This window comes from Poromitra crassiceps, assembly GCF_964638095.1.
Source record: "Poromitra crassiceps genome assembly, contig: HAP1_SCAFFOLD_1019, whole genome shotgun sequence".
NCBI classification, from domain to species: domain Eukaryota; kingdom Metazoa; phylum Chordata; class Actinopteri; order Beryciformes; family Melamphaidae; genus Poromitra; species Poromitra crassiceps.
Window position 1 is genome coordinate 23,964 of NW_028151391.1, and position 22,774 is coordinate 46,737.

Sequence of the window (22,774 nt, forward strand, 5' to 3'; positions counted from 1 at the left end):
CCGGAACAAGATAAATTACAGGCTCTGGAATGACAAAAATGCCTCGCAATTGGGAACTACGCAATGTTTAAAAACACAAATAACCCGGTTCTACGGACCACATATTCTGTTTAAGGCAAGTACTGTTTTATTGTGATTCCTACATGTATGAAAAAGTAGGGCCTTTGAGAATGCAGCCCGCAGTGAAAATACGGGGTCCTTGGGTGAGACTGAGTTTGAGTGAAACAAATGAGTAGTCAAATTCTGAGGCTAGGAGAAGAACACATGCTTATGCAAATACCAAGGGGGAAACTTGGCTTCTGTAATCGCAGGAGGAGGAGACTGTTTTTCCCTGACATTTCCGGGTCCTATGACTTATCAGGTGGTTGTCTGGCAGGAGGAGGTGGATGGGGGAAACCAAGAATGTACTTTCTGTTGTATCTGCTCCCCGGCACATCGACCAGCCCGTCCAGCTCCTCACAGCACGCTTATGAGAGAAAGGGGAGAAGAAGAAGCTGTTTGAGTGTTTAGGAAGCTGTCAGTCGCCCCTCTCTCACCATGGCCGGAGGCTCGATATCGGAGTGTAAGGAGTACCTGTTCAAAGTCCTGGTGATTGGGGAATTAGGCGTCGGGAAAACCAGCATCATCAAACGCTATGTGCACCAGCTTTTCTCGCAGCACTACAGGGCGACGATCGGGGTAGACTTCGCACTAAAAGTTATCAACTGGGACAGCAAGACGCTGGTGCGGTTACAGCTGTGGGACATCGCAGGTAAGGGGACGCTCATTCATCATAACATCGCCCCATTGTTTTTGCGTTGCGCGACAGTTATAAATGTTACCGAGCTAGTTCTAGTGGGGCTTGTCACAGCGTGTCAGCAGCCGCAACTTTCTTTCTTTCTCTTGTGGCACACAGGGAGCGCCGATCCCGTACTGGAAATGTCACTTCTCACACAGGCTATACATTTCACAGATAGGCTTTAATAGGAATATGTTTAGAGGTAGGTTTAGGTCATGTTACAACTTAAGTTATATAAAAACATTGACTAAAAGTGTTGTCATTTGTTCAAAATATGTTTCAGCAGCAAACATTTTTATTAAACTTTTCAGATTTCAGTCAACAGTTTATAGGCTAGTAGGTAATATACAGTATAATTTCCAGAGTGTCCCAAGTATATGCTACTTATATTTTCAATTACTTTCATCTACATTTGTATGCTTGAAACATCTCTAAACCACTTTCTTGAAGTATGAGTACTTTCTCAAGTATGTGTTGGAAGTCCCAGGCGGCCCTGAACGCAACTGACTCAGACGTTCCCCTAAATCTAACACAAGCAGATGGCTCCGTGCATATGATCTAGCTTAATTACTTTGGGAAGTTTCTTGCCAAAGAAAAGACCAGTTGATCACGTTGTTGCCTTCCAGTTTATGATCATGGCAGCTCGTAATTGCCTGTGGAATGTAGGTCACGTTATTATTACCGGCTGGCTGCTTAAGCCCCGCCCCCACCGAAAGATCACTGTAACTGTCCATGTAATAATAATATTATTTCTCTAGAGACTTCGTGTCTGTGGTATTCAGTAGTGAGTTCATAGTGGTCTTATATTATGCTATTTTCTTTTTAATCTCACGTGTCATACAGTAGGCCTATGATATCTGACATAGCTATATACCTAAGGCCTTATAGATGTTGCTGTGACATTCAGTATCTATGTAAATTCTTACTTTGTCTTTGGTAAACTTGACACATACCAACCTGCTGCATTCCAACAGCTAAGTAAGCAAGCTGGGTGAAATCAGTGCTGTGCAAAGAAACTCAGCTGATGGCAGAGGAAGATCACACTGTAAACACATATATACAGAAGATATAGACGGTTTTCACAGAATTGTGTTGCTAGGGAACAGTTTGGAACCTAGCTTATGTCCTGTCAGTTATTGTACTAGCAAATACTGCTACAGGAAGTATGCTGGGGGGCAATTTGGAATGTTTATGTTGTTGAATTGAAACATCTATACAGTCTTGGAAGGGCAGGCTAGAGAGGAAGTGAGCACAGATCAACAACTAACAAACCAACAGAATCCATAATTATGTCTGTCTATAACCTGCCAAATGCTGACTGCAGATCAGTTAGGATGGGATGGGTAGGTTAGTGTGGGTGGGATGAAATCGGCCGGTCACACCTACTGTAACTCATCCTGGTGATTTACAATGGGTTGGTGTAACGTGTTATGAGGTCAGGTGGCTCCTGACAGAACATTCTCACATGAAAATGCTGACTTCGTAGGCCATCTGTTTTTATGATTTCGCTGTTGGTGGCGAAAGGCGCAAGGATTCAGATGTCTGTCTTGAAAAGTGAAAGTTTTAGACTTCAGAGATGTTGCGGTCCTTTCTAAATTGCAAAGGCATCCGAGTATGGCAGGCTACAAATGGGACTTTCACAATGAATGCTTTGGGTGATTTTTTTCCATCATAAAAATAAACTAAATGTTCCTCACATGTGCACCATGGAAGATATACAGTATAGAGCCTCTTGATTAGGAATAGTTCAGGATTCTTTCAGCAGGGTCTCTGAGTGTGGATAAATAAATGTGTGTATATATTCATAAAGTATACTGTATATTCACACCCTTTTTTTATAAACATTTGACAGTGGCAACAGACAAATATATTAGTTGGCATGGTAGGAATCAACTGCTGTCTGACATTAATAAAAGAGGAAGTTCAATGCTAGGCCAGAAGCCCAAATATATCTATGATCTTGAAGCAGTTATGAAACAGGTCGCTTTCCTGTTCCAGTAACGACAATACTGATAACCGACAGCATCAAACACCTTCCAAACACTCGGATCCATGCAACCCCTATGGGTTACTTATATATGATGTTTACCTATCCACTGCGTGCCATGTATGCTCTTAACAGTCTTGTTTTTCCTAAATATAATGTTTATTTGCTTCCTAGCTCTTCCTCTCAATGCGTTCCTATTCTGGCTTGTGAACCGTGCCCTGGCTGTGATGGCCCTCGATCGTCTCCCTCCATAACAGCCCTTATATGTTGAGACAGGTCTGGACAGATCGTTTGTAGATTGTTGTTATATTTATTCCATTGCTTACAGCAGTGACAGAGAAGGGGGCGGGTGGTGGCGTGGGGGTGGGGCTTACAGCAGTGACAGAGAAGGGGGCGGGTGGTGGCGTGGGGGTGGGGGGGATGGGTGGTCAAACTTGCGCCTGTCTCAATCAATCAATCAATCAATCAATCAGTTTAATACTGATGTCCCAGAAGGGCACTTTGGTTCACATCAGACAGTAGTGGATAATTACAACATCATTACTAGTTTGAGATTAGTAATAACGGCACACTTCAGAATTGAGATACATTATTACTAGTTTTAAAGTAATAAAGGCGCACTTCAATATTATACAATACATAAACATTTGTTGCATTATGTACAGATTCCAAAGGACCATCTACTGCCCTCAGCAATCTGTCACAGACTGATTGGCAAAGTGTAGGCTAAACTCCCCTGGCTGACACACACACTTGGATTGACTGATACTGTATCATTCATAGAGAGAGACAAGGAAACACTGTGGCAGATACCACCGGGAGAACACAAAGTGGAACACACAAACATGCACACACAAACGCGCACACACACACACACACACACACACACACACACACACACACACACACACACACACACACACACACACCGGAGACAAAGTAAAAGTTAGCAGTTATAAAACACACATACAGTACTTAGACTTATTATTCACACCTACACACAGGCCTAGCCTGAGGACAGTCTTAGGATCAACAAAAAAGGAAGAGAACGTGGGAGTGAAGGAAAGCGAAAGCCGGGGGTATATTTGCCAAGTCATTAAGAGCGGCTATTAAGGCATTTAATCGTGCGGAAAAGGAGGAGGAATGATCTTCATCATCTTCAACATCACAGTGACGTCTTCTTTTACCAGCCTTCATCATGATTACAGTCTGGGAGGAATGACCCTAATCAGGGCCCAGTGGAAGATGGTCGCCCCATAGAAGTCAACGTGAAGCTGGGGACTCGCCCGCCCCTTCTCACCCAGAATTGCTACTCTCTTGTGGATTTGTCTAAGCCAATGGACAGCATGATTACCACCATGGCATGGAGTAAATAAGCTGGTACCTTGTGCCAAGGCTTTGTGTTGAGGGGCCAGCGGTTCAGTCCAGGAGGAGAGACCCCAGGGTAATACCCCTTTAAGGTCGTGGATTTCTCCCTCAATTCAGACTGTGTTCAGGCCTGGAGGTGGCAGTAAGCTGTAGTAAGTCACTTCTCACGTGCTGCTCACTGGAATGTGAGTGTGTCAGTCATGTGTTCTTCATACTGCTGTTTTAAAGGTCCAGTGCAATGGGAGTTTATCAATTCCATATAGTATAATTAAACAGGACCTGTTCATGTAAAGTTAACTTACCCAAATTATTTTAACTGTGAACACTGTGGAAATTTGGCTAATGCCCATTAGAAAACTCCTCATCTGATTGTCAACAGAATCAAACAGATTTAGAATTCCGGTCTACTTCCTGTTGTAAATGATGTCACCTACACCCAGGTTTTAATGAATGCTCTGATTGTTTTTGTTTTTTAAATCTCTGATTTCCCCCCATTTTCTCCCCAATAAGTACTTGGCCAATTTTATCCCCTGCTGCCCCGGTCGCTGCTGCACCCTCTGCCGATCTGGAGAGAGCTGTAGACTAGCACCATTCTTCCTCCGACACATGCGCAGTTGCCAGCCACTTCTTTTCACCTGACAGAGGGGAGCTTCACTGGCAGGACGTAGCACGTGCGTGTGAGGATTACGCTATTCCCACCAGTTCCCTTCCATCCCGACCAGGCCCCCTGACCGACCAGCTTTCTACCAACTAACCATAAAAAAAACTGAAATGTGCTCGTTAGAAATCAACTTAAAACTTTTCCTGGCTGAGTTTGTTGAAAGCTGGTCCGGTGTTCCGGTAGAGAGCAGCTTAATGACTGCACTGTTGTTATTTTCGTGTTGTTGGGAGGGCGTTTGGGGAAGGTTCACAGCCGTTACCTCCCAACAACAGACGGAGACCGCCGCTGTTGCTCCTGCCATGTCTGGCTTGGACAGTTTCTATGGTAACCCACCCACAGAGTAGCTGTGTGTACGAGCGCGGAGGAAACTCGGGTTGCCAGGGCTATGGATAATGATGAGACGTCTCTTTCTCTCCGTTTCTCACACACACAACAAACAAAGAGATGATACTGTGGCCTTAACGAAAGTTATCTAACGAGTTGTTTCGAGTTCTTTTTCCGGCGTTAGACAGATTTCACACATTATCGTCGTTCTTGCGCGGTCGTGCGGCACTATCCAGCAGCTGATTGTCATGAATTGTCCTAAAAGCAGTGGAAAAACCACAACGGTCCCCCCTCTCTGACTTCTGGACAGACACAGACACACTTCTTCTTTGGTTATTACGCAGTTGCGCATAGGCTACAAGGTAGCACAGTCATTTATTCTCTCCCGCAGTCTCATATGCTTGCATGCTCACTATGGCATTCAGTTGGCAAATGTGATGCTCTATTGTTCACGCTGTTCATTCCTCTCCTCGGGTCTTCTGCTGATTAGGTTTAGCAGCGTGTGACTCTAATTTAGGCTTATTGTTTTATTTTATTTACCCTCCATTTAGGAACTGACTCACTCTTTTGCAGGACGATGCTGTAAAAAAAAAACTACACAAGAAGAGTCGCAGTATCTTTAAGGGGGTATTCAATGATGTATTTATCGACCTCTATCTGCCACCGGGGCCCGTTCCAAAACAGAGTACAGGCTGGAAAGTGAGTTTTGAAAGCCAAAAAACCTCAGCAATCGAGGTTTAATAGCCTAATCTGGCAGCTTGGTGTAATACATTGTTGGTATAGATCATTGAAGGGCTGAACTTGCTGATAGAAAATAATCTCTTTCAGTTTTAATTCTTTCAGAAAAATCCACATCCATTTGCCAATCAATCAATCAATCAATCAATCAATCAATCAATCAAAGTTTAATGACGACAAACTGAGCCACAGATCTTATTGATGATTTTGATTGTGATGGGCAAACCATCATTTGTGATTACCAGAGCAGAATAAAATTGAGATTAATTTTTCTGACCCATGAAACATTTTTTACATTTTTGAAATGTGATATATTAGACATCATCCCATTTATCCAATCAATACAAAGAAACCAGCTAAAGCAAAATACATGGGCTCAAATTTGAAATTTGAATTTGAATACTCAGGTTTGGTTATCATATACAGTACAATCAATCCTCAAAACAGCAGTTTAGTGAATTGAGAGTGATGTCACTTTTATCTAACAAAATAATAATAGTGTTTATGAGCAGGACTGGGTTTGGTCAATGCAGCAGAATAGTTAAAGAGAACCACAGGCCAGAGATGATGTATTTTTGTAGGCCAACCCAGAAGCCCCTGCACGTCCGGAAATAAGGTCGTGGTTAACAAAAGTTTATGAAACGGTGAACTTTGTGTTCAGCAAGATAATCTTCAGAAATAAAAATAAAATCATGATTTTCAGAAAATGCTTCAAAAGTCTTAAAAGTGGTCCTCATCTGTGGAGATTATCTTGCTGAACACGAAGTCCGCCATTTCATATATATTTGTTAATCACAGACCTTATTTCAGGCATTTAACCAAAATCCCCAATTTAACCAATGTCCCCATACAAAAATCCCATTGACTTTGAGATGAGGGAACCAGGAAGTGCTAACATCCCGGGCTGCCGGACTCATTCCTGCTCTATTAGGACCTATTTATGACACTTTAAAGTCCAGACATTGTGGGATTTGTTGTCATTGAATGTTAGTGACTTCTATGCCAACCCCATAGCACCGCATCAATACCCCAAATAACTCATTACACACCTTACCTACCACAGTCGAGTGTGTGTGTGTGTGTGTGTGTGTGTTTGCATGCGTGTGTGTGTGTGCGCGTGCATGCAACTGCAATCACTTTGGTGATATTGATTGATATAGCCACTCCATAGGAGTCTTTCTCAGTCAGCCCCCTCCCAGGAGGAGCGCTCCCACAGAATAAAGTGTACACCTCAATCCCGCCTCTGCTTACATGTCGACCCAACGGTCACTGAAAATCAAGTCACGTGTTGAAAGGAGGCCATGATATGCTGTCATGGCCGCTTCCAGTGTTTACGGAGCAACACAACCATTATTATACTGTCTTTGTCGGTGTTAATTATTGTCTTCTTTGTCAATTCATCACATAATGTCTGCAAGTTAAAGAATGAAACTGACTGCATACAGCTCCACAATGGAGCGCAAATTGACTTGCGTCATTGTCCGTGCATTGCAGGAACTGACTCTGCAACCTTGGCATTCTGAAGTAATGTAGACAGATTGCTGGTGAAGACACTTCAGTCATTATTCTGTCATTCTTGCCTCTTTTCACCTCGGCAGAGAACAGAAGTCATATTAGATGTTATGAAACTCAATGCAGCGTAATGGGGTCCCTCACCTGTCCTTGTCTCTTGTTCATTGGCGACAACAAGGTCGAGTTGCTTTCTCCAGAGTGGAAAGCGCATGGTGTCCTGCGTTCTTCCCCTCAGCCGCTTTTCATGGCATTTCTACCTTCTCCTGCCACCTTATCGACCTATACAGTCGACGGCATTTGAAAATATCAGAGAGAGTGAGAGCTCGTCTCGTTCTGCCAATATTTGACTCTGAGGTCGATATAATGTTGAACTCAGTTCTGACTGAAAATGATATGGGTGTGTGAATAAAAAGGAAGATAAAGGCGTTGAAAATTGGGAAGCTAGTTTCTTTCTGTGTGTGTGACTGTGTGTGCGTGTGTGTGTGTGTGTGTGTGTGTGTGTGTGTGTGTGTGTTCTCTCCCTTTCACTCCCTTCTGTTGGATGTAGCAGCTTCACAAGGCCTGAAAATGAAAGTCTTATTTCCATCTATCAGCTCTTTATCCCACTGTGTCGTGTCTCTGGTGAATTCACCTGGGGTTACGTCGGCTAAAATTAGACTCTCAATTATGAGCAATTACCGTCAGGCCTGTGGGCCCCACAGCTCTCTCGCTCACACCCGCACTGCGCCAGGCTCCGTGCCTGCTGGGTAAGCACCCGCACTGCGCCAGGCTCCGTGCCTGCTGGGTAAGCACCCGCACTGCGCCAGGCTCCGTGCCTGCTGGGTAAGCACCTAACCCGCACTGCGCCAGGCTCCGTGCCTGCTGGGTAAGCACCCGCACTGCGCCAGGCTCCGTGCCTGCTGGGTAAGCACCTAACCCGCACTGCGCCAGGCTCCGTGCCTGCTGGGTAAGCACCCGCACTGCGCCAGGCTCCGTGCCTGCTGGGTAAGCACCCGCACTGCACCAGGCTCCGTGCCTGCTGGGTAAGCACCCGCACTGCGCCAGGCTCCGTGCCTGCTGGGTAAGCACCTAACCCGCACTGCGCCAGGCTCCGTGCCTGCTGGGTAAGCACCTAACCCGCACTGCGCCAGGCTCCGTGCCTGCTGGGTAAGCACCCGCACTGCGCCAGGCTCCGTGCCTGCTGGGTAAGCACCCGCACTGCACCAGGCTCCGTGCCTGCTGGGTAAGCACCCGCACTGCGCCAGGCTCCGTGCCTGCTGGGTAAGCACCCGCACTGCGCCAGGCTCCGTGCCTGCTGGGTAAGCACCTAACCCGCACTGCGCCAGGCTCCGTGCCTGCTGGGTAAGCACCTACAGTAGAAGTGAAAGCACACAGGGAGGAAGTGCACTCACGACTTCCTCAAAGTTTCTCCCGATTCTTTTATTTTTAATTTTTTTTTATGACTCAGCTCAAGTGGAGGGTGTTAACTCTTCTCTGCTCTGTGCAATGACATTTTAATTGGAGCAATGTCTGCCACCTGAACTCATTGAATGCCTGGCATTATGAGACAAAATCTAAACGAGAAGAGAGATGGGCGGGCTTGCACTGTATTGACTTCCTGTTATGTTAAAGCTGGTGGCTGATCATTCATGGTTGACTGATATTGGTCATAAGAAAACATGAAGAAGCTCTCAACAAAAACATGAGGAAACATTTTGGGAAGCTTATGCAAGAGGGTGTGTGTGTGAGTCATATTTTATGGGGGAAAATAATAACACTGCTATCTTGGCTGCATGGTTGTCCGTAGTCCGTCCCTCCGGTCATCCATCCATCCCATTCTCGTTAACGCGTTATCTCAAGAACGCCGTGAGGGGATTTCTTTAAATTTGGCACAAACGTCCACTTGGACTCGAGGATAAACTGATTCGATTTTGGTGGGCAAAGTTCAAGGTCACTGTTACCTCACGTCCGTCTGTCCCATTCTCGTTAAGGCAATATCTCAGGAACGCCTTGAGGGATTTTCTTAAAATTTGGGACAAATGTCCACTTGTACTCCAGAATGAACTGAATTTGGTGGACAAAGGTCAAGGTCACTGTGACCTCACAAAATATGTTTTTGGCCATAACTCGAGAATGTAAGATATTAGGACGAATCAGCATGTTTGTAAAGAAACTGATTGGCTATGTGTACTTCCAGGTGCAACTACCGTTCATTTTAGACAGCAGTCCATGGTGAAACCATGTCCTCTTTCAACTCTTAACTAACTACTCATACTTTATGCTAGACATTCCATTTAAACTTTAAACGAGTCACCACTTTTAAGAGAAATCGCAGTTTATGTTTCATACTTTTTTCAACCTTTATAATGGGACCCTATGGAGCTCAGCCAGGAACTCACTCTATCTAGCAGGCTTTACCTTTTACTAAATTCACACATTGGAAAAATGCAACAGTTCACACAACTTTAACACTCCATACATCAGACCCTTTAGCTACTTCTGCTCTCACTCATACTGTCAAAATGTAAAGCAATGTGATGTATACTTTTTGAGATATTAACGTTTTTTTGGCACAGCTTTTAAGCTTCATTTCATACAATTTTCTGCTGCAGTGGCACCCTGAAGTACTTTTCCGCTGTTGTGATGTCACACTGATTTGCCCTATTATGACACAATTTCACACAAGTGTCTAGTCGGAGAGAATGATGAAGTGATGACATTTTATATCTAAAAGTTCAATGGTCAACTTCACTGTGAGATCATAATGTTATGCTTGCCACTGTATCTGAGAAAACAATATTGGGTCATCCTACAAAAACGGTGAAGGTGCTGTCACTTCCAGTACTTTGCAGACACCAAAATCATTTAACTTGACCTAATAATCACATGATTTATATTGATTTGGACCACCCTCTTCACTTCCTCTCCCTGGATGACAACCAAGACAGGGGGCCTCATTGGTTTAGCTGATATTGAGCTTCAGGTGATTGTCGTTGACTGGAATCATACATGTCAATAAAGTGATAACTTCCATTTTGCCAAAAACATACCCTTAATACATTTTATTAAATTCCTTCAAAGTCTTCACTATAGTACTTTATTTTATGAGTCTGGACAGATATGAATGTAAACTGCAACTTAACTTGTTGGCGGAGGCATTAAATTGTGAGGCGGGTATTTCTAGTTTTTAATAAACATTTTTTTTGTGGTATCTGGCCTTCTCTGTCACAAAGGATTGCTGTCTCAAGTAGCGAGGAGGCATTGTGTGGCCACAGGCCTCTGGCACGAAAATGATGCGTTCTTTCAAAATCTCTCCACCACCTCCTGTCCTGTTGGCACATTTCTTCACTCATCAGTACATGCACCACAGATGTGTCTACATCACAGTGTGCTCACGGCCACTGCCTGTCCACGCTGTCCCAACTGTGGACCAAGTCCCTTCTCCCCTAGCTGACTGACCAATGCACTGTGTTGGTTATTGAATTTAGGATGCAAGGACAGCTGATAGGCCACAAGTGTTACACCCCCCACATCACTACTGTATGTATTTAATGTAGAAGACTTGCAGTTTGATTTAACAGTCACTATTACTGAAATGCAAGAGAAAAAAATCCCAGGCATTCAGGGTGTGAGGTATGAATAAGATCAAGGCAATTTTGCAGATGATGATATACATGTATACTGTATATAGATTATGATATAGTTGTGAAAATTAAGGCATTTTAACTTTATATCTCACATCTCAAAGCCATGGATTCCACCCCCCCTGCCATTTCAATACTACAGTACATATTTTTCAGTCTGAAAAATAGTTTCTAAACACTCATGAGCCCCTGTTGACCTTTTTGCTGCTTAGATCTTTTTCTAATCTTGATAAACCAACCAATATTTGATTGTTGATGGTTTTTATTCAAGTGCATATCAAATCTGGCACAAATTAAAGAACTTCTACTGTACCAGCAACACATTATCTGTTGTTTTTTAACGGACAGAAAAATTGCCTGTATCCAATATAGCCTATAGCCGAAGGTCAGTCGTCTTTGTCTGAGCAGTAGGAGTTGGAGCCTTCATCGACAATCACTAGACAGCTAATCAATCAATCAATCATATCTCCCCAATTAACCCGGTTTAGACAAACAAAAGTGTGCAGAGAAGCAAAGGGAGAATAGAGAGCAGTAAGAGGAACCAGCTATTCTCTCTGGGCTCTATAGTGTGCATGTGAAAATAGGGAAGGAGGGGACCCAATGATAACATTTCCAACGGGGCTTATCAGTCGTATGTTAGGCCAGTGAGTGTTCCAGCCTTCCAGGAGAGCCTATCACACAATGTTGTTTGATATGACTATAGACTATAGAAATCTTTTTCTGAAGACCAATATCAAGAGGTTTTCTGATCGGATCGTGGAAATTGCTCGAGGGTTTTCTCCTCTCCTCAAAAGCCCAGTTCCTCTTAAAGGTTTCAGTTCAAAGGTTCTTGTTACACTGTGGAAGTTCCCATGGAAATTTGAATTTTGAAGTTGTGACCGCAGCTGGTCCCCATGGTGAGCCTCAGATCTGTCACAGCTTGTAGAATAGATGATCTTGGCTGTAGTCATTTAAAATGACAGAAGGACATCTAAAAGTGTCAAATGCAACACTTCGAATAGCCCATTATCTGCTAAATGCCAATTAATATATACTTACTTAGTGCAGCATTGTTAATCAGCATAATAGGGATCTATTGCTGACTAAAAATGTCAGTGATTGACCTACAGCAAGCTGGTGTCTTATGTGAATATAGTCAATAATACACGGTGTACTTCTAATAATGTCTTGGACTATTTTCAATAATGAAGACTACTTAGCAGCTAACGCCCAGTTCAGGTCATATCACAGTGCACGCCCCCTTTCTTTGAGGTTGTATAACTCATTCATTGTTAGGCTTGCCCCCCTTCTCTGATAGAGACACTGCATGTAATAGGCCACGCCCATCACGGGGGAAGAGCTCCGTTCATTTCCACACACCAGCGTCATTTTCCTTGAATTAAACATAGCTAAAAGCTGTTGTGTGGTGGGGCTGCGCAGAAAACAAATGTAAAAAATCGCCAGTTAAAGTTTTTTTGTACTCCTGAGCAAAACAAGGAAGCCATTGAGAATTGGCGAGAAGAAAAATGTGGATCTAGCTGTCAAGAAGTAAGTTGGAGTGTTCATCTTCCGTATATACGATCTTTTGGTGCAACACGCAACCATGCACGTGACATAGGAGAACGCCAGGATTGGACAGGAGTTTGTGTTTTCCCCCGTCTTGGGCGTGGTTTCTGAATGATGACGCGTTACGCAGTGTCTCTATGCTGTCTCCTCACCCAATCAGTTTACCACACATGTGGCAATAACCAATCAGCCCAAGCTATTCCTCTCCAGCTGATCCCAATCACCTAATCAGCGTAGTATATCAGGGTCGATGTTTTACTCTGTTTGCTACGTGCTGTGTATGTGCCATGTGTCATTCTCAGTTGCTGATCATAATCGCTGAAGCAGTTTTTGCCCCACCTCTTCCCCTGACCACCACCATCGTCATGACTCCTGATTGAAGAATTCCCTATGGGGGATTTCCTATCCTATTCTTAACTGACGACGCCCTCTCATCATCTCAGGAGAGCGTCATCATATCATGGAGTCATACGCCAACATGAATTTGTTGTATCATTAAAGCTTGTTAAACTTTCTACTAGTCTCTCATGATTGAACAAGAGTAAAAACACAACTTACAGTAAGTGGTACAGTTGTGTTCAAGCGGAGCCCAGATTGACAGACACCCCAACTGCCACTGGTAATTCCCCTTACTTTGTGAAATATCGTCTCAGATATTTCTCCCAGAATGACTACAGAGAACGGCTTTTATTTTATTAGATGAGATTAGCCTACTTCTGCCATTCTCTGTGCAGATTATTAGGCCCCCATGGCAAATCACTGTAGGGAAAGTAGGTCAAATAAGAGACATCTCTTCTCATCATTCTTGGCCACAACCAGCGAGAAGAAAGCTGAGGTATCGCTGAGTTATGACAGGAAGGAGAAAGACGGTCTTTTAGGTGATCGAGCCCAGGAGCAGACCTTTTAGTTTCGTCTTTAAGATACTGTTATTTTATTGCTGCAGATTTTTAATCACATCTATTTGTGACGGATTTGTCACATCCACATAACATCCACACATTTTCTTAATCGGTAATGAACCCAAACCCCTATTACTCATCTAGCTTAGCATCTCAACAACCTTGCAGTTATTTGTGTGTGTGTGTGTGTGTGCTTTGCAAAAATTCAGATTCTTCCCTTGCCCTTGCCCCAGGTCAGGAGCGTTTCGGCAACATGACGCGGGTGTACTACAAAGAGGCGGTGGGGGCGTTCGTGGTGTTCGACGTGACGAGGGGCTCCACGTTCGAGGCCGTGTCCAAGTGGAAGCACGACCTGGACAGCAAGGTGAAGCTGGCCAACGGCAACCCCATCCCCTCCGTGCTGCTGGCCAATAAGTGCGACCAGAAGAAGGAGAGCTCCAACAACACATCCCTCATGGACAACTTCTGCAGGGAGACCGGCTTCCTGGGCTGGTTCGAAACCTCAGCTAAGGTGAGAGGCATTTATCTGATGTTTTATTTAGGCTTTGCTCTATACTTCAGCATGAAAATTGCCCATAAGGCCACATGAAATGCCTGAAATACCTTATATCATGATGAGGGATACACATTTCAATGACCTTGAGGCATGGTTCATACATACACGACTCCTAACAGGGTTAATCGTGTTTTACACATGAGCGTGACTCAGATGTTTGTGGTGAATCTGCTTCAAGAGCTTTCCAATACATAAGACATACATACACATGTTTGTTTTTGTCAAAAGGAATACAGAAAAGAAACCAACAATAAAGACAACCTGAAGTGCTACTGCAATCACACCGGTTTAGACTGTGGTGATTGCAGGTTCTCATTAGTGACCTCGTGAATTTGGTTTAGAATAATCTGTGTTGTGAAATAATTGAGTGCGGTGTGTAAATTCTTTATTAAGTGTATCCGTTTCCAGCAGTGGTTTCTTAGCTTGAAAGTATGTATAAGCTATAAGCTACACTGTTAATGAGGTGTAAAAGCTGGTTTCAGGAACAAGACGGCAAATTGCAGATTATGAGTATGTTTAAGAAGGAGTGTAATGTAATAAAAGTGATTGAGTAAGACCGCCGCAGACTCCATGTGTTACTTAAATCACTGAAAGTTCGATAAAGAGCTGTAATCGTGTTCAGAATCAGAATCAGAATCAGCTTTATTGGCCAAGTATGCAAACACACACAAGGAATTGGGCTCCGGTTAGCTTTGCTCTCAAGTACACACAGAGTACACAAGTACACACATATAGATTATAGACATATAGTGTTCAAACTGTTCAAATGATATGGCTGGATTTCCCGGCAGGAACATTGGTGAAAAGCGTTTTTATTTGATTTGATCCTGACATCTCTGCCATTCATGCACTGTATCCCTGGAGATGGACTTCCCCCAGGCAATGAAAAGGACAGGGTGTGTGATAGGGTGTCAGATGACTGTGATTGATGTTCCAGTCGGGAGCTGTTGGGGCAGAGTTACAACAGATCCGTGAACAGATAACTGTCCCCTACCAAAGGGGGGACTATGGATCTGTCTCTGTCCGTCCGTCCGTCCGTCCGTCCATTCATTAGTCAGACTGTAATGTTGACTCTGTGCTGCTAGGGGGCCGGCTGGACACAATGCAAACACATTGAATGAAAAAAGGACAACATAGGTTTAGCTGTTGGACCAGCATGTCGCAATGCATCTTGGGATGCCCCCCTCACTCACACACACGCACGCACGCATGCACGCACACACACACACACACACACACACACACACACACACACACACACACACACACACACACACACACACACACACACACGTTTTGCTAATAACTTCGCCCCAGATTATATTCCCCAATGTGAATATAATCAATAATACACGGTGTGCTTCTACAAGAGTAAAAACACAACTTACGGAGGCCAGATTAACAGACACCCCAACTGCCACTGGTAATTCCCCTTACTTTGCCTATTATGAAATATCGTCTCAGCTGAGAAATGTCTTCCTTTGAAGGATACACTTAGATAGTGTGTTTTGAACCACAGCAAGTCAAACATCAACATCTCTCTGTCTCTGTCTTTCTCTCTCCGTCTTCTCTCCCTCCCTCCCTCTCTCTCTGTCTTCTCTCCCTCTCTCTCTCTTCCTCACTCTCTCTATCTTCCCTCCCTCTCTCTCTCGTCTTCCCTCTCTGTCTCTGTCTCTTTCTCTCTCTGTCTTCTCTCCCTCCCTCTCTCTCTCTGTCTTCTCTCCCTCCCTCTGTCTCTGTCTCTCTGTCTCTTTCTCTCTCTGTCTTCTCTCCCTCCCTCTCTCTCTCTGTCTTCTCTCCCTCCCTCTGTCTCTGTCTCTCTCTCTCTTTCTCTCTTTGTCTTCTCTCCCTCACTCCATCTCTCTCTCTGTCTTCTCTCCCCCCTCTCTCTCTCTGTCTCTGTCTCTCTCTCTCTCGTGCTTAAGTTGAAAGGCTCAGCTGTCTCATTTCCTAGCTCGGCCTCTTTGTCCATAGATAGAAACTGTTCGGCGCCAACAAACTAGGAAACACACACACACACACACACACACACACACACACACACACACACACACACACACACACACACACACACACACACACACACACACACACACACACACACACACACACACACACACACACACACACACACACACACAGCATCCAATGTAGTTATCTTTATTAACTTGTTTAGGCTAACTCTATGTCCTGTCCTGTAGTTGTGGTGGTGTGACCGTAATCATCATCTGTCATGTGGTTTGTCATGTAACGTGTGTGCATGCATGTGCAGCAGACAGGCGTGTACCAAAACAACTAGTAACTGGAAGGAGTAACAGCTCTATCCCTCTCTCTCCCCACATTCTATAGAGTGCTGCAGGAATGACGTATTATAGGCCAACCATGCCAGCATGGGTTCCCTCGACAAAAAGACAATTGGATTTGTCCATTGGATTTTGGATTATTGCCATCGACAGTAAAGAATATGGACAAACTCCCCTTGTTTTTAGCATGTGGCCATCTTGGGATCCTTGTGCAGCTCACGCGAGACTGGGGGTTTCCCAGAGCCGCAGCTGCGCCTGCTATTCATGCTAACCTTGTGAGGCAGCTGGATTCACGCGAGATCATGAGATCACAAGATAACGATCACATGACAAATCCATCTTGTCACGCTCCAATCTATTGGTTTGAATCCAAATCACCAGTTTGCACCACCAATCAGCATCCTATGAGGCAGCTACGGGCCTTTGGTGTGATGCCGGCGAGAGGGAGCCTGTGACAGACGGATGGTTTATCCAATCACCTGTCAGGTATTTCTTGAAAGTGCCTGCCCTTTGAAACGGTTCCCAGAGCGACTTATTCCCAGATGGTTATGTGAAAATAAACCATTTGGCAGCATCAGGTTCGGTTGGTGCAGCTTGTTTTTCATTGAAAAATCATTTCTTTCTCCTTTAATAGTGCAGTGGACAACACTGCATTCAAATGACCTACCTACACTTACCTTCAGTTTGCCTATACCCAAGTGTGTCCAGGGATCTTTGTGAAGTGGCCTCTTTGTTAGCTGTGAAGGCGTTTATTTCCCACAAATATCAGTTGTATTCAGCAATGCAAAAATGACCAGTTCAACTGTTTGTTTCCTCTAAAGTGCACCATGTACATGCACTCTGACACAATACTGCTTTTTGACCCTTTTTTTGCAGGACAACATCAATGTGGACGAGGCGGCGCGTTTCCTGGTGGAGAACATCTTGGCCAACGACAAAGGCTTGCCGTACGAGGAGAGCAACGGAGAGCGGATCAAACTGGACCAGGAGGCTGTGGCTGCTGAGAGCAGGCCAGGCTGCTGCTAACGCTCGGTGCGTCCCTCCGTCACTTATCAGCCGTCCACCGCCTCCCCACCAGCAGGGTCTGACCCCCTACACCCAGCCTGGGACATGCGGGTGTCTCCATAGCCCCCAGCGGTGCCAGAATGGTCTCCTCTCCACTTCCAAGTGTCCCAATGTAGCTTTCCCAGTCTTACTGTATCTCTGACTGGGCTCCAGAATAGGAGTCTATGCTCCTGTTGTCTCAAACGGTTTCACTGCCTCCCAACCACCAAGCTATTTCCCTTCTTCTGCTATTGTGCCTCCAAACCAGAGAGTCTTTATTGTGGTTCTTCTCAGCCTACGTTTCCCCAACTATGGACCTCCCCCTGCACCCCTGAACCCTGTGGATCGCCCCATCGTCCCAGCAGCATATGGGACTCTACCACATCAGATAAGGGGTGCAAAGCAAGCGTGATGGTGACACACACACACTAAAAAACCTTGGTTAGTCTTTGTTTTGTCTCTTTTCTCTCCATATCCCTATGTTGTGTTGACATCATTCATGTACAGTAGCTTTTGTGTATGTGGTTAAAAAGGTGACTGTTGTAGTGACTTTGAGTTGAGTTTTTCACCAACTAATATAGTCAGACGTTAATGCCCTTCAACCATTCATCTTCCACTGTTGTCGGTGTCTCCAGCTATTCTTGTATTAGATTGCTGTGTAAAAAGTAAGAAAAGGGGCATCACAGTTCAACGATACCAAACTACTCCATATTCCATATTGACAGACCGCCATGTTGTTTTTGTGTCATATCTACCCTGGAGGCGTGAACAAAGGTAGAGAAATAATGTGACGTGTATTTTTCCTTCCTTTTTTTAACATGCTGTGCCATATTTTTCAATGCTCACTCCAAACACTGACACCGAAACTCTATTGAAGGTACCATAATATGAGGAGCTAAGATATCTTTGTTGTTTGTCTTTCCAACGGTATGAAAGGGTACATCTGAGATCTGTATTTTGAATATTTTTAAATTGTGTTTGGTCATGTATTATAAAGATGGGGAGATTAGCCTACAGAAATCATCAGACGCTGTACAGGACTTTTCTCTTTTCCATGGGGATTATAGTCTCTGCTAATGACGTAGACTCAGTTCTCAGTCACCAAACGTCTGGGAGCCGACACTACTGCTAATGTTGTCGATAGAATTGTGAACGTTCTTTCTTTTTTAAGTATGGAGTTGAAGTAATGAAGTTTACATATGAAAGTACTTTAAATCTACAACAAGAGCAAAAAAGAATAAACATTTTAACATAATTGTGGTGTTGCTTATTAGTTATTGCAGCTATTAGTATTTGCCTAAAATATATATATTTTCCTCCCCCTGCCCATGTTGGGATTTTATGGCTCTATCATCAAAGTTTTCAGATAAAATTTGTTTTTTCGTTTTGGCTGGGATTGACTCTCATGCTAGTACATTTCTGATTGGATTGGCGCAGGTGACTGCCTTGAGATTCACATGCCTAAAATTCCAGCAATGTGATAACAACATACCATAGAAAAATGACTGACATTGTAGTGAAGAATGAATATTCCAGATTGCAATACATCACATTGGGTCATATTTTCTGCTTTGCATTTTTACAAAGAGGGAAATAAGTGAGGGACGTATGATATACAGTATTTTAAATGATCCAGAACTCTGTGTGTGTGTGTGTGTGTGTGTGTGTGTGTGTGTGTGTGTGTGTGTGTGTGTGTGTGTGTGTGTGTGTGTGTCTGTGTGTCTGTGTGTCTGTGTGTGTGTGTGTGTGTGTGTGTTTGTTTGGCTGTGTGTGTGTGTTTGTGTGTGTGAGAGAGACACACACACACAGGACCATGTGCTTCCACTCAATAAACAGTGTGTGATAGTCATCAGACAGTGTTCGCTCACCACTGCAGCTCGTGCTCTTCTATCAGAGCAGGAATGTGAAGGCCCCCAGGACACTAAGTCTAAAATCATTTCACCAATTACTATTCACTGTACTGCACTTACACACGTTCATGTATTTCATTGGTGTTTTAAACCTGGACATTGATATACTTACTTCATTATCTCAACGTATGTTTATCCTGTTTTCTATTTGACCAGTGTTAAATTACCACGGCAGCGTGCCAATTCACTTTACTTGGTTAGAGACTCTTGTAATTACGTGTGGCTCGGCTATCAAATGTCATCATTTACAGCACATGAGTTTCTACAAGTCATGGTTGTTCTTTATTTAGTAGCTACTGTCCAGCATTGCCCCGGTTAAATAGGCACAAAGCCATACAACTGCGCCATTTTGCTTGGCTGGAAATGATGGTGGTGTCCAGGACTTTCCAGGTGGTTCCAGGACTTTACGACCTGCCCATGAACTTCCCATATCAACATTCCATATCATATGACACCCCCATGCAAACTTTCAGCCCAACCCAACCTGGGATGTGGGCGTGCATTAAAGATAAGACAAGACAGATTTTAGGCTAAATGGACTGGCATTTCAGAGAATAAAGCACATTGTATAATGTATTCTCCATAGAGGAGATGAAGCTGGTCAACTAGGAAGTCAGCAGATCACATTCTGATACACTGCTAATTAATGAGATCTAGACTGTCATCATTCACCAGTCACTAACTGCAGTACTGTACAGAACATGTGATTGTTTTAGAAAAATGCTTCATTTAGGCTACTTAATTCACAATTGACATTGACACATTTGTTTAACTACCCAGTGTGACCCCCCCCCCCCCCCCCCAATAAATATGTACTAGTTAGTTGAATCAGGATGTTGATAAGGCATAGATGAGTTACAGAGCATTGTCTGACAATGGGCCTTGTTCACAGCAGCCATTTTGTGTCTAAAGGGCAGGATAAACACCTAAAAACAGGTGCAATCAAAACATTAAGGAGGGTTTCCAAATTCCAATCCATTTAGGTGTTTCAGTGCTGGGGCCCTCATGCCTCATTCATGTTTTTGGTTCTTTAAAAAAGTGTGTGTTCACGCTGTTTACGCTTTCAAAACTGAGGTCCCAGAAAGGCCTCATTCTAGGGCTGGCTCCGCCCCCCCCACACACGCACACGCCTCATCGTCCCATCGCTCGATCTGTCGCCTAGCAGCACCTGCAGACAAAACAAACGCTCCTCGACCTGCCTGCTTGTTGACATGCTTTCTTGGTCACTTTGCTAACCGTTGACTACTGACACTACACCAACTACAATGTCCAAGGTTATGGCAAAGAGAAAGGAGTCCTCTTCCAGCAGAGTCACTTCATCCCAGGGGCAGACACCAAATAAAGAGTGAGTTTGGGTTCAAGGTAGCCTCGGCGCGAGACTCAGGAGGCTAAAGGGTTTAGCGTTAAGTGGGTTCAAGACGTTACCTCGGTTATGTTAACTTATAGCAGAGACGAATTGTCTATGATTAAATTGTTGTAACGTTAACTGCAGCACCTGGCCAAAAGACAGAAATGAATCAGTTAAGGTATGCTCACTGATAAGCTTTAATACATTTTTAATGGAACAAATACACAGTAAGCTAGCCCCTTGGGGGCTAACAGTAGGCTAGAGTCAAATATTACAATGTGTGGTTTAGGCCCAATTTATTTATTTGCAATATTTATTGAGTTATTATTGCTGTAAATATAACACATTATACAGGTGTTACAGAGAGAGGCATGCAAACATTCTCTCGAAAAGGCGTTAATTTGTGTATTTGCAATTAATTTAGGTTACTTAATTCAGATTTAGGCCTGTATCAGCTGGACAAAAGTGAGTAAACTATTCTATAAAAGAGACTAAACATAATGTGGATGGGCTTTACCCTCTATAGTCTATAGTACTGTCTCAGGCATTGAGGGTGCTAGCTGGCCACTGGTTGTTGTATCATCATTTCAGAGCAGCGTCCCTGGTAGCCAGCACCTCAGGAAGCCTAGGAGAGCTGAGGAGATACAGATTCCCCATCTGGCCAGAGTGGAACGAGCCAGAGGTCAACGGGGAGAAATGGGACGCAGCCAAAGGAGCCAAAGATGGAAAGACGGGCAAGACCCCCTCTGTTGTGAGTGTGGCATATAGAAAACTATATGTGGACCAAACACATTTCTTTATAAAAGTCCATTGGATCATAGATTAATGTGCCACCAGCATGGGACTACAGGTGGAAACTAGCCCTTGGGCTATAACCTGGCATGTTTACTGTACGGCTGTACTGTTCATCAATGTGCAATGTCCCATTCTTTAAATAAATGAATCTGAATCTGAAGCAACAGATGGCCTAGCTGGCAAAATGGCAACATTTCCTATTAAACTCACTTTAAAGGAATACTTAACTCAAAAATGAAAATTCTGCCATTTACTCTCATGCCAGTTGAAACACAGGTGAGGTTTGTCCATATAACACACAGGGAGGATGCAACTTGCCAGCACAACTCCATAGCAGCTTTCTCCAGAACAATTCAAGTCAGTGGGAACCCGTTCTTCAGAGTTCCAAAGACCTGCTCTCTACACACCATCATTTAGTGCAAATATTAACTACAGCTGATTGATTTGCAACAAATATTGGTGTATATGTCTTTCACTTGTGTTTCATTTGGGATGAGGGTGAGTAGATGACAGAGTTTTCATTTTTGGGTGAACTATTCCTTAAACACTAATGGCACCTCATGTAAGATTCATTGTGTTGTGCTGTTACAAAGTCTTTTGAACTTTATGCTATTTTTGTCTGCAGCCATTCTTTGAAGATCCTGAGGGGAAAATTTGCCTGCCTCCATCTATGAAAGCGCACTCCTGGAAGCGCCCTTCAGAGTTCATTTTCAACAAGGTACATGTAACTTTAGCACTGGTCGTGTGAATTTAAATGGGACACTACATGGCAAATAACTAGCCATCCTACAAACGTGATTACAGTTGTGCCATGCCACTGTGTGTCTCACTATTATCACTATTATTGCCATTGTACTGTGCCACATCATAGTTCAACTGCATGTCAGAGGTAATAATAACAAACAATAGCAAATGTATCATGTCATGTTTATGAATGTATATGAAGACTAATAATGCACTTAGCTCTCCTCTCCCATCCCACCGACTCCCACCCAGCCAGTACAAATCGTCATGCAGCGGATTAACAACTTGATTGACAAGCAACCCCTGCCCCCCCCCCCCACAATATTTTATTATGTTATATTATAATATAACATAATATCATATTATATCATGATATTGTGCATGGGAACCCATGCAAGGGGTCTATGAGAAACCAGCCTGGCGAGTCACCCGTCGCCCCTAACCTCATCAAGGTAGGCCAGGAACAGGTCCCAAATAGTTGAGAATTTTTTAAGTGAGTTGGTCCTCAGGAACCTGAGTCTCTCCATCCGTAAGACAGAGGTCATGTCTGTCAACGACAATTGAAAAGACGGCGAAGGATTTCCATTCCTGCAGAATGAGTTTTTTGGCAACAGTTGTCCCCTGTGTCAGAGACTGTTG

General features: G+C 43.9%; 1 protein-coding gene across 1 annotated transcript; it reads left to right on the plus strand.

Annotated features, from left to right (window-relative positions):
- Positions 1-351: 351 nt before the first annotated feature.
- LOC310771682 (ras-related protein Rab-32-like) lies at positions 352-18,593 on the plus strand. The gene is made up of 3 exons (XM_083664232.1): positions 352-751; positions 13,669-13,946; positions 17,171-18,593. Exons 1-3 carry the CDS (start codon positions 538-540, stop codon positions 17,318-17,320), a joined length of 642 nt encoding a protein of 213 aa, XP_083520358.1. The 5' UTR covers positions 352-537; the 3' UTR covers positions 17,321-18,593.
- Positions 18,594-22,774: the final 4,181 nt, after the last annotated feature.